The following is a 15,437-nucleotide window of genomic DNA, read 5'->3' on the forward strand; positions in this document are numbered from 1 at the left end:
AAGTGCCTTTGGATTGCTGTAATCAGGGACTGGAAACGGAATCTGATTCTAATTTCACCCAATTCCAGCATTTGGTTCAAAAAAAAAAACAGAACGGAGTCAATGGGAAAGAATTGAGAATTGAGAATTGAGAATTGACATTGGGCCGGAATTAGAGGTGGGAAATGCCTGAATCTGTTTCCCGTCCTAAGAGGTGATACTGTGATTCCTCCCATGTCGGAATGGAACTTTTATTGAATTAAAATTTTACTTTTACTTTTCTGCTCATTCAATTTCAGAGAGAATCAGAATAGGAATATGTTAGAACCAATTTTCCTTATTTAGACCTTTTCTTATTTTGCTGATTTATGTTTCCTAATTTACATTCCCTAATTTCTATATAATGTAGATGTTGTATGGCTACTCAACAAGGAACAATCATAATTAGTGTAGTTAGCACATTGGAGGTCGAGTTTCCTCGAATTAATTCAATGGAGGCCTGAATTTCCTCGAATTAACTGATTGTTTCTTACTTTCTCTATCATCTTCATCTCTATTTTCTTGTTCTGATAGAACAATGTTCTATCAGAATCAGAACATGATGTTGTTTATGATTCCTGATTCTCGGAATCCAAATACAATAGGGGTCTCGGAATCCAAATACAATAGGGGCCCGTTTGGATACCTCATATTTGGTATTTGGATTTGGAATTGAGTATTGAATACAAAATGAATAGATCCACCAGCTCATGTTGAGGGAGACAGAGAGGGGAGGGGGTACTTCCTACTAGAGGGAGAGGTTGAGGAGAAAAGAGGGTGAAGGAAACTGTCAGATTTTTGGATTTCCAATTGCTTATTTCTACAACATATTTGGAAATCTGGTTGTTTTCACTGTCAGTCGCTAATTTGGAAATCCAAGGATTTGATCCGGATCCAAATTATAACACAAAAAGGGCTGCAAATGCGAGAAATCAAAATCTTCTCGGCATCCAAAAAGGCCCTAGCATAACTTCTAATTTAGAAGTTCTTTTTAACAAACAACCATTTCACTCCCATCAACTAATTTTATAATACAATTAGGGATTTGCAAGGGACCATCGCAGAAAGCATTTCACAGACCGGCTATTGCATGAGATAAAGTACACACATGATGAATTAAATGAATAAGACAAAAAGTGAGCCTATGTGGCTGCTCTCTCATGCAACAACCGATCTGAGAAATGCATTCTCCAATGGTCCCTAGCAAATCCTGTATAATTAAATTTCACAGTTTATTCACCTAAACACACTGGGATTTGCTAGGGACCATCGCACAAGGCATTTCGCGGACTGGCTGTTGCATGAGAGAGCAGCCACCTCATATGAATTAAATGAATAAGTCAAAATCAGAGCCTTGGCTGCTCTCTCATGCAACAGCCATTCCGCGATGCAATGGTCCCTAGCAAATCTCAATGTAATAAATCATCCATGCACTAATTTAATAACCATATTATTCAATTTTTAGGAAGGGATTTGCTAGGGTCCATCGCAAAAGGCATTTCGCAGCTGGTCTGTTGCATGTCAGACCAGCCACCTCATGAATGAAGACAACTCAACTCAACTCAACTCAACAAAGCCTTTTTCCCAAACTAGTGGGGGCCGGCTAAATGAATCCTTTAGAAAAATTTCATAAAGAAGGTGGAATGAAGACAACACCCGCCGCAAAATGCCTATTGCATTGCGATGGATGCTAGCAATTCCCTTTTAGGGAAGGTGGCAACGTATTCAACATTAACTATAGCTGGTTACTTTTTTAGGGATATAATTGAAAGGAAATGATATTATCACAACCATGTTTTACTAGGTACAATGACCCAGCTTGTCTTTTCTTTTTAATTGGCTTATGAGAGCTTCTTGGCAGTTCAACACAGTGCTTCAAAATGCGAATGCAGGTCAAAATGTGGCTAAAACAAATCCTAGACTGCAGGGCACGATTAAGTACGAGGTTGACGTGGTCATAAGTCGTGAGAGTGTGTTTTGATAGATTTTGTAGGGCATAATGCAACCTCAAACAAAGAGCGTAACTATGGAAAAAGGAAGTTTACTCGGGGTAAAAGGAAATTTACTTGGGGGAGTCAATGATGACACGAGGGCCTATTGAGACTATGGTTCAACCATCAACCAAGGCAGTTAATTCAATTTTTTTTACAGATAGTTCAGTCAATTTTCATTTGATGAAGGGGGCTTATTTTAATTTAAGCGGAAGTTAGCCTGTTCCAGTTTAAGCAGGTCAGACCATCAACTTCCCTAATTCACTCTGAATTTTAAGAGTCTAGAAAATGCGTGAATTCCATTTTTTCCAGCACCACAAACACTGGGCTAGTTTTTCGGAAAACTTAGAACTATAACATTTTTTTTCAATCATAATACAATTTTGATTACAGTTATAACATCAGTAAAGAATTGCTTTCTCAACCTCCCCAAATACTCAATTTGGTTTAGTTGTTACCAGGGGAAGACTACAGGAAAGAGAAGGACCTTGAAAAAATTGGAATGACCAGAGGAGGCACCAAACTCAACTTCCCTCTCCATCCAAGGTATAAACTGGTATCTGCCAGTTCTTTGTGTTCTTCTTTGGATCGTCCGTAAGGCTTAGAGTTGTCTCATCTTCCTTGAATGTTTTTATAAGAGTCTTGGCACCAACCAAAATTAACCTTTCTATCATGAATAACTGGTAGTTGTTCTCAATCACTGGATCCAAAATGCTGCTGTAGTTTGATGAATATGCCAATTTGTACCTGCAAAAGTACGCATCTAACCATGAGCAGGGCAGTTTCTGCAACTATAAATGCGTGGATTGAATTTTACATTGTTTCTAAATGTGCAGACACCTGAAACTATGATGTAAAGCCCAAGTAAAATCACTTTAAAAATGATTAAAAATAAATAAATAAATAAGCCCAAGTAAATTCAACTAAAACTATGAGGTTAAGAGCAACTGAATTTGAGCAAATGGGCGGGTCGATGTACTTGCTGGTAGATATTGATTGTTGTTTTAGCACAGTAGAGATCTAGAACTAGACGTTGGTTTTGGGTAGAATGTACCTGACAGAGAGAGGTGAAAAGAACCCGGGTGACCTTTCATTTGAAGCGATAAAGAGAGTTCGTCCTGGTGGAATCCATTTAGCTATTCTCAGGAGGATAAATTCAGGACGGGTGTCCCTGTCCAGATGAGGATGAAGGGCTCGGCTGACGCCAAATCTGTCCTTTCTGGTCTTTATCTTATCACCTCGGCGCACGTGTATAGCATCATAATCTCCAAGGATTCCTTTAATCTGTGAAGACAAAAGATGAAATTAGAAAAAAAAATCACAAGATGAAATTAGAAAAAAAAAAAAAAAATCACAACAGAAGCAATAAAATATGACTTCCCAAAGAACATGAAAATCTTTGTTGAAAATCAGTAATTGAAAAGGCAAAGACAAAAGAATCGTGCAATAAAACACAGTGATACCATGGATGGCTCACGACTTAGCAACAATGCAGATAGGCAACAAACAAATGTAGACTAAAGTACTAACATTTTTTGGTGTTCTTCTGTATCTAATGATAATTAAGAAAAATACCATCTCACTCTCTGAAACTATATGCAAGTAACGGGTCACTTCCTTAAATGAAAGCACAAATTGGTTCACGCCATTGCTGTCAGAAAATTTTGGGCACATGCCTCAGGCATATGGAGATCTCTCCTTGCACCTCACTTAACCATAAGGTGGGCATACCTACTCAGGCATCCACCCAGTTGCGCCTGTGGGCAATATGCCTAGGGGTAGTCCTACGTATGCCACAACAACAAAAATCTGTGGTGCAAACTAAGCCACCTCATGAGTGGGTGATTTCCATAATTTTAGTACTAACTATTAGAGTTTTAGAGGTAGGGGTAAATAAACCCCCTCAAACAGAAATGGAACCAATTTCAAGGGTTCTTATAGGACCAAAATCCAATCTCTAGGGGAAAAACTACTTTCCTAAACATTTCTTAGATTCTTCAATTCTCTCCTTTTTATTTTTTACTCCTACAAGGTTCAAGGATCACTAGATGGAGCTTCTAGAGAGTGATTTGAGCTTCCGAATGTGTGGTATAATGGTTCAACAAGTTTTAAGGTTATGATTTCATTTTAGCATCTAAAGATTTAATTCGAATGAAGCACTCAGGATTCAATACTTTGAATGGTCATGGTCCAATCATAGTATTCAATACTTTGAATGGCCATTCAAAAAAGTATGATTAATATTTTAAATTATTTTTTTTGAAATGTTTTAGTATTTTACTTTAATTATTCATATGGAAATGTGAATTTGAATGATTCTAGTTAGTTTATTTCCATGATTCATGTATGTAATTGAGAATAAACGAGGATGGGATGGATGCGAGCCTTTCAGGTTTCACCATCTGCAAGCAGCAAACATCAGGTTACATGAATCCTTTTCAATGGTGAACCAACTCAGATGATATGTTACTTAGTGAGCCGCTTGCCCTTAAGCAAGGGCGCAGGTGGAAAGCCACTTGAGGCACGCTTTGCACTTTGTGTGCACTTTCAATAGGAGCCACATTGAGCCGCTCGTTTCTCTTTCCCCAAGTGATTCTGACGTTTATAGGAGGCTCCAATGGCCAAGCACCAACTCGAGGTTGGTTTTGGGAAGTGCATCTGTCCAGTTCGGGGCCGTGCCCATGCAGCCAAAGGACCTGGGTTGTCTTTATAAGATATAAGACAGCCAATGCCTGTGCTTATGTGGTTACACACTCAATGGAAAAAGAAAGAGAGGCTGAACCGCTGAACAAGTAAACCAACCTGATCAACTGAACAAGTAATGCTAGATCAGAGGACCAAGCAAATCGCACAAGCCAAGAGCAAAGGCCAAAGAAGCAGACAAGTGAATAGCGGATAATATTTCGGTTTTCGGTTTCGGTGTCGGTTTCCGGCAAAAACAAAATCGGTTTACCCGAAAACCGAATTGTGGTTCATAAACCGAATAAATTTCTTGTCATTCCCTTTTCAATTTGCCTCGATTCACGTGCCTCTGTTGCTAGTTATGAGCTGATACGCGTACATCCAGTACTTGAGAACTTGAGAGGTGGTGCAGTTACTAAACAATGAAGATGTAAATTCAACACTAGTATTATAAAAAATAATAATATTCTGACTCTCTTCAGCACTTGTACGAAAATGGGTAGGTGTCTGTTCTCTGTTCCACTATTTGTATTCTTGAAAAAACAAAAAGATAAGATCAAATGACTTGGGAGTTGGGAAGTCAAAAATGGGCTCAAATAAAAAAGAAAAAGAAATACTCCTTTCTTCATCTCCAATGAAACAAAGAAAAGGGGTTTCACTTCATCAGACCGTCTGAAATGTTTTGGGAGGCAGAATCAGCGGTGACATACACTGGCTGTCCACGCTTACCGCACCATCAACGGAGGTTTTCAGCGGATTTAATCCTCTTCACTGTGTACACCACAAGGGCAGTCACCGGACAAAGTTCAAGGTTTTGTTGGATCACCGGTGATGGCAAATTGTAGACTTTAGTTTTGACTCGTTTGAAGACTCATTAGTTATTTCAGAGTTTAGGGTTTTTTCTTCTTGAGCAGAGAAGGGTTTGATACTTTGATAGTTTGATTTATTTTGACTGGTTTAGGGTTTGATTTTAGGTTTTTACTTTTAGGTTTGATTTTAGGTTTTTACTAGATTTGATTTATCTCCGTCCACCTCTCACTATTCGGTTTTAACCGAAAAACCGAAATAAAATTTCGGTTTCGGTTAGGTTCGGTTTTCAACTTTTCGGTTTCGGTTTCGGTTGGAATTTTTAGGTAACCGAAATAATTTCGGTTCATCCAATTCGGTTTTTTCGGGTCGGTTTTAACCGAATAAGCACCCCTAATAACAAGGTCTCTGCCTTGGAAAATTGTAGAATAGATAACTGGGTTCTCTTAACTCTTTTTCCTGAGCTGAAGGTCTTACCTTCTAATTTGTCAACGTTTCGATATAAATGTGCAGAAAACTTCCCCAACTTCATTATGTTTCGTACAACTGTAAACTTCCTAGGTGGATGGGAAGCTCGCTTAAGAAGCTAGGTTCTTCTCACGTTCCAAATTTAGGGGAAGCATGCTTCCCACACGCTTCCTATGTGTTTCCTCTTAATTAATAGTGTGCTTTCTATTTAGGTGATTATTTTTCCTAAAAGAGTATTATGTCCTATTGATACTTCCAAAGAAGAGTATTTAAAAAGTGTATTTAAAACTTAAAAAGTCATCTTAAGTTTAAAATGAAATTATATGGATGTTTTTCCAAAATTGTACAATAGATAACTGGGTTCTCTTAACTCTTTTTACTGAGCGGAAGGTCTTACCTTCTAATCTATCAACGTTCCGATAGAAATTTGTAGAAAACTTCCCAACTTCATTATGCTTCGTACAACTGTAAACTTCCTAGGTGGGATGGGAAGCTCGCTTAAGAAGCTAAGTTCTTCTCACGTTCCAGATTTGGGGGAAGCATGCTTCCCACACGCTTCCTACATGTTTCCTCTTAATTAATAGTGCGCTTTCTATTTAGAAGATTATTTTTCCTAAAAGAGTATTATATCCTATTGATAATTCCAAAGTATTTAAAAAGTGTATTTAAAATTTAAAAAGTCATCTTAAGTTTAAAATGAAATTATATGGATGTTTTTCCATAATATTAATGTTAAATCTACGTGAATAAAACATGTGAAACTATAAGTCCCAAAAACCTGTAATTCTAATCACTCATGAAGTCTTCTTTACTACTTGTACTACTTACCTAAATTATAACCCAAACCTACTATAACCCTACTCTTTTTATACACTTTTGTTCACTTCCAAGGATGTTTATTATATATTTCATGCTAACTTTCAGTGGCGCTTCCCACACGTTTCCTCTTTACTCCTATTAGAGCTTTTCACTTCTGTATTTTATCTTTTCTAAACCCTCTCTTTCCACTTTCACTTCCCACATTGCTCGTCATACTCGCTTCCCACGCTGGCAACTATATTATTGTCTGATCTACCTAAATGACCTTAACTATGAAACTTTAGATTTTTCCATTTTTAAGCTTTAGTTTTCGCATTCTTAAGGAGATCAAGTAGTCAGTCTCTAACTGGTAGTGTAAACCTATACAGAGACTCAGATTCAGCCTAGGCTTGCCTGAATATCAAACATAGTATCACTGTTATCCTATTCGCAATGCAAAGCTCTACGTATCTTCAAGAAGCGGCATTTGCAGTGCACCACTAATACTGGATTCCCATTTTAAATCAATTAGCTAGAAACTGGTTACTGTTTTTTTCTTCTTTTTTTTTCTTTTTTTGAGTGATAGAAACCCATACATACTAGTGTTTATACTATAATATAGAAAAAAGTCAAAAAAAAAAGAAGGGAAATTGCACCAAGAATACAAAGGATGTACCTAGCACCTCCAGCATTCTAGGGACCCATGCACTTGGATTCTTGGAATGCCACCAGTTTATTTAACTACATTTGTTTCACCTCATTAGTTAGTTAGGGATTTGCTAGCATCCATTGCGGAAGGCATTTTACGCATGGCCTGTTGCATGTGAGAGCTGCCACACAGGCTAACTTTTCAGCAGATTTTGTCTTCATTCATGAGGTGGCTGCTCTCACATGCAATAGACCATCCGCGAAATGCCTTCTGCGATGGATGCTTAGTTAATTATCCTAACCTCCTTAGTTAGTTAATTAGTTAATTATCCTGATAGAAAGAACTTTATAAATCCATGACCATTTTAGGACTCCCACTATTGTGTCTCATACAAGCATTCATTTTCTGCTTTAAGTTGTAATAAAAATGCCGGCAGCAGTAAAATATGAATAAACCATCACCTTCCATCGAGGCAAGCAGAAAGAGTCATTACACAGTTTTTTTTCCGAAAAAAGTCATTGCACTGTCATCATGTTTATGAATAAAGTAAACAGTAGATTTCATTTTCTAATGTCTGATCACCATGTGACAAAAAAATTCTAAATTTCAGAAGGGTCATTCTAGATTTCTCCAAAAGAACATCAAGGCAGATCACTTCCATATCAGTGCACATTTCTTATTCATCAAGTCTGGCAAACCAAGAAAACTTCCTCATATAGACATGAAAAATTGTCCAAGAACTTTCCTGGTCATAAAATGCATGGTTTCTACTGATACACATTTGCTTGAACATGCACACGCAATTTTAGACAAACGGAAAAATGACGGCTGCAATTTCATAAAAACACATTATCCATATGTCAAATAATTAAGCTACTAGTTCAACAATATCTTTTTCAGCTAAATGAAACCTACCCAAACGTCTGATGCATGATAAGACCCACCATCAACTGTACATGTCAAGAGATCTAACATTACATGATAAAAAAACTAGAGCAAAACTAAATAGAAATTATATGAATTGAAGAAAAACCAATTAATGTATAAAGTTTCCAGAACACTCTTAAAGATCAAGAAATGGTTGGGCAGTTGAAAATGACTTGGTTATGGCCAACGAAACAGACCTAATGTTTTGTGTTTGTTTGAGAATATTTTGGCTAGAACATTCTGAAATGACTAGGTTTCGGCTCATCCCTAGTTAAACTCTGAAACGAGATTTTAACATGCCTCAAGCAACTCTGTAGAGGATAGAGCCCAAGGAGAATAGCAGGACTACATAAGTTTGAGACAAATACATACATTTTTACCAAGTTCTAGTCAGTGTATGCAAAAACTACAGTTTCATATACAGTTACAATCCATAAAGCACTTAGAAAAAGACTGAAATAAATAGGAAAAATATGGTCGTCTAAGTTTCATATATGGTATTACATAAAAAATAAAATAATAGAACCTTTATTTAGAAATAATTAGCCTTTATTTAGAAATAATTAGCTCAGGAAGATAAAGAACCTGATCTGCTGCATCTCTTAATTTTCTGGCTGCCATCAGAGGGAGAAATGAATATGGCAGTGTTATTGCACTGCGGTTATTTCGGTCCTTGCACTCCATAAACCTGGACAGTTATCATTATCATGATTAATGCATACATTAGTGCCCACATATTAGGGTTTAAGTTGTTAGAAGCATAGTTTTAAATTTCAGCCAAAATCCAAAATTTCGGCCGAAATATTTCAGTTTCGGTTTGGACTGAAACCAAAAGTGCATTGAATCAGTTTTTTACAGTATTTTAGCAAAATTTTGCAGAAATTTATAAGATTTCCACCGAAATTTTGTAAATTTCCACTGAAATTTTTAAAAATACCGAAATTCTTTTACCAAATTTTACATGATTTCGGCCGAAGCTGAAAAAATTTTGGTTTCGGTGGGGGCTGAAAAAATTTCGGTTTCGGCAACACCAAAACCGTCACCATCTCAATCCTTAGTTAGAACTTAGAAGTCCCTAGAAGTTTGTGGGATATATATATCACCTAGGGCTATAAAAAAGACAGACTTTATGAATGGAAAGAATTTTTCTGCAATTTTTTTGCAACTGTGGGGTGTAAGACGCCTTCTACTCCAAGGTGAAATACCTGGGGTTTGCTAGTGAGACTCTAGGATATCTTTCTTCAGCTGGTTACAGGTATTTAGATCGCTACTCTCGAATATATCACGTTATTTTCTACTGAACCATGTATATCTTCTTTAAATTTCGAATTGCCAGAAACCCTAGTCCCCTATTTTAGTCGACAGCAAAATCTGTCCAATTTTCCAACTTTCAACCCATCCATACCTAGCCCTAGTTTTAAGATTTAGCTCATTCAACCCTCAAGCTCTCAATACCAAACCCTAACTGCCTACTTGAGTCCCCTTTTCACTAAAATTCCTTCAAGATCTTGCTTTCATTGGCAATCATACACTAGTTTGGTATCAGAGCAAGGTCGACCACTATGTCTAGACGAAGTGGAACAAAGTGATAAATCCTACGCCTCAAAAATGTCAGAAGACCAATGTGATGAGTTATTGCTGGAACTTGTGTTTCAAATGAGGGAAATATCTGATCAGGTGGATGCTAGAGAGAGGGAGCTAATAAGTTGACCAACAATTCTACCGCACCAGATGATAGAATGAAAGGGTTATCTAAAGAAACCCTGATGAAGATCCTAATCTAGAAGGGATAGTAATGTGTAGTCGCCGCAATAGATAGGATCAGTTTTGGGGGGGGAGCCAGACGTGATAACCACATGGGCAGCAAACATATCCCCTATGGAACATAACAATATGGATAGTTTCATAGAATTATTGATCATGAAACAATCAATATGCAAGCCCGATTGATGATATTACCAAATGAATAGGAAAAGATGTGACAGAATTTCATGGGACGCTAGATCCACATGTTTTCTTGGATTGGGTGACATATTTGCGTGATTTATTTTAGTGGTATGACATGCGAAAGATCAAAGGGTCCATCTTGTCAATTTAAAGTTGAAAGGATAAGCCCGAATTTGGTAGTGTGGAAGAGAGTTTATCTCGATTGCATATATCCTATCATGAATTTGGAAGAGATGAAGCTAAAAATCTGTGAGAAATATTTACCGCCATATTATGAAAAAAAAACCGTTTTCAAACTGTTATTTTTACTTTGGCAAGGAACTATGTCATTGGGAGAACATACAACGGGGTTCAATAATCTTAGTATTTCTCGAAGCCAAATCGTTGAAGATGAAAGACAAACTGTTTCTCTTTACAAAACAGGGTTGAACCCCGAAATCCAACGGAATTTGTTGACTTTTAGATTATGTGAAGTAGATGAGGCTTATCAAATAGCTCTAAAAATTGAATCTAAACTCAAGCAACCGCAGTTTAGACAATTTGCTTCTTAAGTTGGGGAGTCTACTAGTCGAGGTCTGTCAAACACTACACGAGATGTCCCTGTGAGTGCATCATATACTCGAGGTAATCAGCTGAAAACAGCACTAGCAAAGATGTTACTATTTCATTACCATTTCAAATGTGGAGGCTGAGGAAACTTTGCGTTGTTTGTCCATCACCAGTAGATAGAAATAAGATGAAGGGCAGATAGAAGAGCAGGGAGAAAATCAAGAAGATGATATTTTTGAGGGACTCACAGACATCAACCTTCTTGTAAGGAGGTGGAGTTTTCCGGATGAGAAGGCTTCTATTATTTGTGCTTTTTCCTACAGTTATGAAAAGAGCTCAATAATGATGGCTAAAACGCGAGCTCTTCTCAGAAGAGTTTTAAAACTATGGTTTGAACAGCTACAAAAGATCAAAGAATTTCTATCAGAATTTTTAGATTTGATCCCAGAAGAGTTGTCGCCTCAGTTGAATACCAGACCAGTCTTCATTATTGTCGATCTCACCATTTATCACAAAAATCGCGAGGATGAGAGTTATGAGGAACAAGCTATCAAGATGCCACAAGTACAAAAGCCATGCAAGGCAGAAGGAGGAGAAAAAGAAGAAGAAAAGAGAGAAAGGTCAGAAAAGATTTCTGGCACTAAGGGATTTTAATAAGGGAGTTTACCTTTATCCTGTTTAAAAAAAACTTCGAGTTCAACAAAGCTATCCATGCAGAAGAGAGTAGGCAAAAATAACTGACAAAGCCAACAAAATGTAAATTTTACCATGAAAGAGGGCTTGCGGTACGGTTTATTAGCAACAAATTTGAGTAGAAGCTCCTCTCCTTCAGATCAACCCGGTTAACTCCTTCCACATGAGCCACTCCCCTATCTCCCAGCTTCATACTTGTTGATAGTACCTGATACCACATTTTCGAATTGTCTACAATTACGGGCACGGTGTTGGATATGAAGTCCAAATCATACAAAGAGTCCATGGCACAAGAGTTTGCTGCCCATCTACCAGATGAATGAGAGAATTTCAGTTTGCAGAAAATTGCCCCAATATTTAAATTTCTTTTGAAAAAGAAAACTGATGAATAAAATAACAATCTTAAGAAAAAGCTTTGGTTATAGCAGCAGTTCAAGGTTTGAATGTCAACCGATTACAGAAAAGAGAAGCCCCATTAATACTTTCAAAAAGACATGGGCATAGGAGCAATTAAACTTTAAATGTTGGAAAAAACATAATTTGCAAAATGACCAAATCCTACTTTTTACAGTAGTTAGCAAAACCTACTTACAAGTGCTTAATGCCTAAAACCAGCTTACTTTTTAAATTGTATATTGAAACCTACTTAAAATCAACTACCATGAAGTGGCATCTTAGGACAATTTTACCCTTTTAAACTTTGGAATTTCCAGTCTATTTCTCCAAATAACAATAAGGTAATGCAATGCTTATTTTGAGAAATATGGTAAGTGCACGTGTAAAGGCCTTGAAATACATTAGTGAAAGTATAAGTGGGGCCACATTGTGGATAAACCACGGCCCGCAAGTATTCCCCATCCAATGATCCAAACCCTTCAAATTGTGGCCTATAAAATGGATAGTTCAAAAAAAAAAAAAAAAAAATTAACAGCACAATCATTTTAAATCAAAGGGTTATATTGTCTGATGCAGGAGATATTCAATATATGGCCTGTGAAGCCCAGCAGGTGAATGATTTTGGATCACAACAGATGGATTCAAATCAGTACTCTCCAACAGCGCATGCAAGTGTATCAAGGGTAAAATTGTCCTAAAATAGCACTTACTGTGTTTAGTGGGATGGTAGTTGATTTCAAGTAGGTTTTGTAAACACTTTAAAAAGTAAAATAAGTTTTAGACATTATGCAATTTTTTACTAGGCTTAATTGTTTAGTTTAAAAGGCAAGTAGGTTTCGGTCATTTTCCAAAAAATATTTATATTTTCAAGGCCAACTGCAAACTTAATAAAGGAAACAACAGAATTATCACAAGAAGTTACTCCAAGATAAAAAAATCGAATACAAGTTTGTTTAAATATAAATTCATTAGATATTCAGAAATCAGGTGCAGTAAATCCAAAAGCAAACACACCTTTCTTCCATACTTGCATTATTGGACCGATGGAGGATTCCCTTCTTATTGTGTATCGGATTAATGCACATTCTTGAAGGCATCACAAAAGTTCTGAAAAAAAAAGGAAATAAAAAAACTTAAATGAGTAGCCAGTATCTAGTGTCAATATGCTCTCACCCATCTTTTACTTATTCAGTAAAGATCAAGCTAAAAACCATTTGTGATTATATGACGTGACTACTAGATAACTAAATTTTCTACAAAATAAGCTCAAACCAAAAAGCCATAAGCAAGGCATAAAGGATAGAAGGATCTCTTAATGGCTATGAACAAAAATTTACTGCAGATAAAATAAAAAAAGAAGGAAAAAAAAAATCAACAACAACAAGCCCACAGCAAAACAAGAAAGAATCCAACCCATGGAAACCATCCAAATCTCATGCAAAGTAAGCTCTACACACAAGCCATGGAAACTCATAAATGATGGGGAAAAAATGAAAACAGACTTGACCTAATGAACTGCATAATGATGGACCATACTTCTGATGGCCACAGGTACAAAAATTACACCGACAGAACAATGAAATCATCCAACAGTTGCCTCCAAAGAACCATTAAAAGCAAGAATGATCAACAACCCACATCCAACATGCAAAAGTCTATAATCGGATAGTTAAGGTCATTCGACATGCATAACCTGTGTGCCAAACCCATCTAGGCCTCGCTGTGACAGACCAGAAACACTCACTTACTGTTTTCTCGTTGGCTGTGTATATAAATGCAACTAAGGTAAGGTAGTCACATATGGTGTGGTGTTAAGCTACTTGTAGTAAGTTTCATATCAAGGATAGCTCAACAAGTGCAATTACGGCTGAGAGGATATCTTCTGAACACTGTGAATTAATCCCACATTATTATGAAATGGAGAAAATTTATTCATCTTTCTTGATTGGAAAAAAATCTCCCATAGAAAAAAAGAAGCAAATAGACTTGCCGACAGTTTAACAAATGATGGCATTGCATTACATTGTTTGCAACTTGATGATTCATGCCAAATGCGTAAAATTGCAGCTTCTCTACTCAAACCATTTGTGATTTTTCTATTTTAATTATGATAGCAATCATTGTGCTCACATGCTGATTTTCAGTTTGTTCAAGTAGTTGATTAATTTAGGGTGCTTAAATGAGGGAAGATATCTCCCTTATCTAGGAGTCTATTTTCATTATCAGTTTCCTAGTTGGGTTAGGACTATGATTTAAAATCTTGGTTCTTGTTTGGGAGAATATATTCATAAATTTTACTTATGAAGGGATATAAGAAAACCTCTTTCTTTTGAGCAATAGCTCTAGGAGGTCGTCCACCTCTACTCGGACTGTTTTCCTTCTTAGTTCTCTCCAAGATCCTTCCTTGAGGTTAGGGTCTTATGAAATTTTCAACAATCTAACTTTCACTACCTCAAAATAAATCCAAATAAAAAACAACAGCACTCTATTAATAAAGAAAAGAAATAATAAAAAAAATAAAACTGAGGAAATACTAAGTCTGAATTTAACACTCAAACACTAGTTTGGATACAAGGATTTTATACTCAAACACTCTTCTGAAATTTACAAGCTAAAACCCGGATTTAGTAAGCTAAAACATGGATTGTACATTTTTTTTTAATGGTCAAACAAATATTAATTAAATCTGGATTGCACATTTTTAGGATTGTAAAATCTAGATTTTAGCTTATAGAATCCAGGTTTTAGCTTATAAAATCCAGAATTTAGCTTGTACAATCCTAGAATATAAATCTATGTATCCAAACGGCCCCATTAAGTTTTCCCATAAGAGAAATTAAAACCCAAACAACAAAACATTATAAAACCCAAAATTACAAAACGGGTAAAAATGCAGAGAAGTACAAAAAACAACCAATCAAAACCCTAAAACGGCAAAACAGTAAAACCCTAAAAATACCTCTGAAGAAAAATGGCTTCTTCAAGGGCGCATCTGAGGCTGGATTCCTGATGACCTAAACCCTCGCACGAATCGCAGTGCTTTCCAGGGCAATCGATCCTATCCCCCCAATACAAGTACCGATCCGAGTTCTTATGATGCTTTCTATCCTTGATCAGATTTTCTAGGGTTTTGGGAGAGGGAATTGAGAATGAAAAGGTGGTTATTGAAGAAGAGTAAACACAGAATAATGCAATGGCTATGATGGAGATAGCGAGTAAAAGCATTTGCAATCTGGGTTTATGTCTACTCTTCGGATTTCTGTAAATCGCCATGAAAGTTGCAGAGAGAATAAAAAAACAGTTTGGAAGGCAAGTAATTAAAAAGGTTGTAACTTTTATTTAAACTATGGGTTCAAGTATTGAACTTGAAACTAGAGGGCTCTCCTTTTCCCAAAGTAAGAAAAGTGAAATTATATGAGTTATTACTGATGATAGTAGAATTGGCCCCACCCCATCAATTGAGGGGTAAATGGTGGGCCCCACCCTAATGAATGGGCTTGGGTGGAGATTTT

General features: G+C 36.6%; 1 protein-coding gene across 1 annotated transcript; it reads right to left on the reverse strand.

Moving 5' to 3' along the window:
- Window positions 1–2,291: 2,291 nt before the first annotated feature.
- LOC143881039 (uncharacterized) lies at window positions 2,292–15,286 on the reverse strand. The gene is made up of 6 exons (XM_077384031.1): window positions 14,885–15,286; window positions 12,940–13,032; window positions 11,604–11,837; window positions 8,926–9,028; window positions 3,064–3,293; window positions 2,292–2,756 (listed from the first exon to the last, which is right to left on the reverse strand). Exons 1-6 carry the CDS (start codon window positions 15,196–15,198, stop codon window positions 2,534–2,536), a joined length of 1,197 nt encoding a protein of 398 aa, XP_077240146.1. The 5' UTR covers window positions 15,199–15,286; the 3' UTR covers window positions 2,292–2,533.
- Between the last annotated feature and the right edge of the window lie 151 nt (window positions 15,287–15,437).

This window comes from Tasmannia lanceolata, unplaced genomic scaffold, assembly GCF_043159265.1.
Source record: "Tasmannia lanceolata isolate RefF3 unplaced genomic scaffold, GAP_Taslan_0.1 ptg000007l, whole genome shotgun sequence".
NCBI classification, from domain to species: Eukaryota; Viridiplantae; Streptophyta; class Magnoliopsida; order Canellales; family Winteraceae; genus Tasmannia; species Tasmannia lanceolata.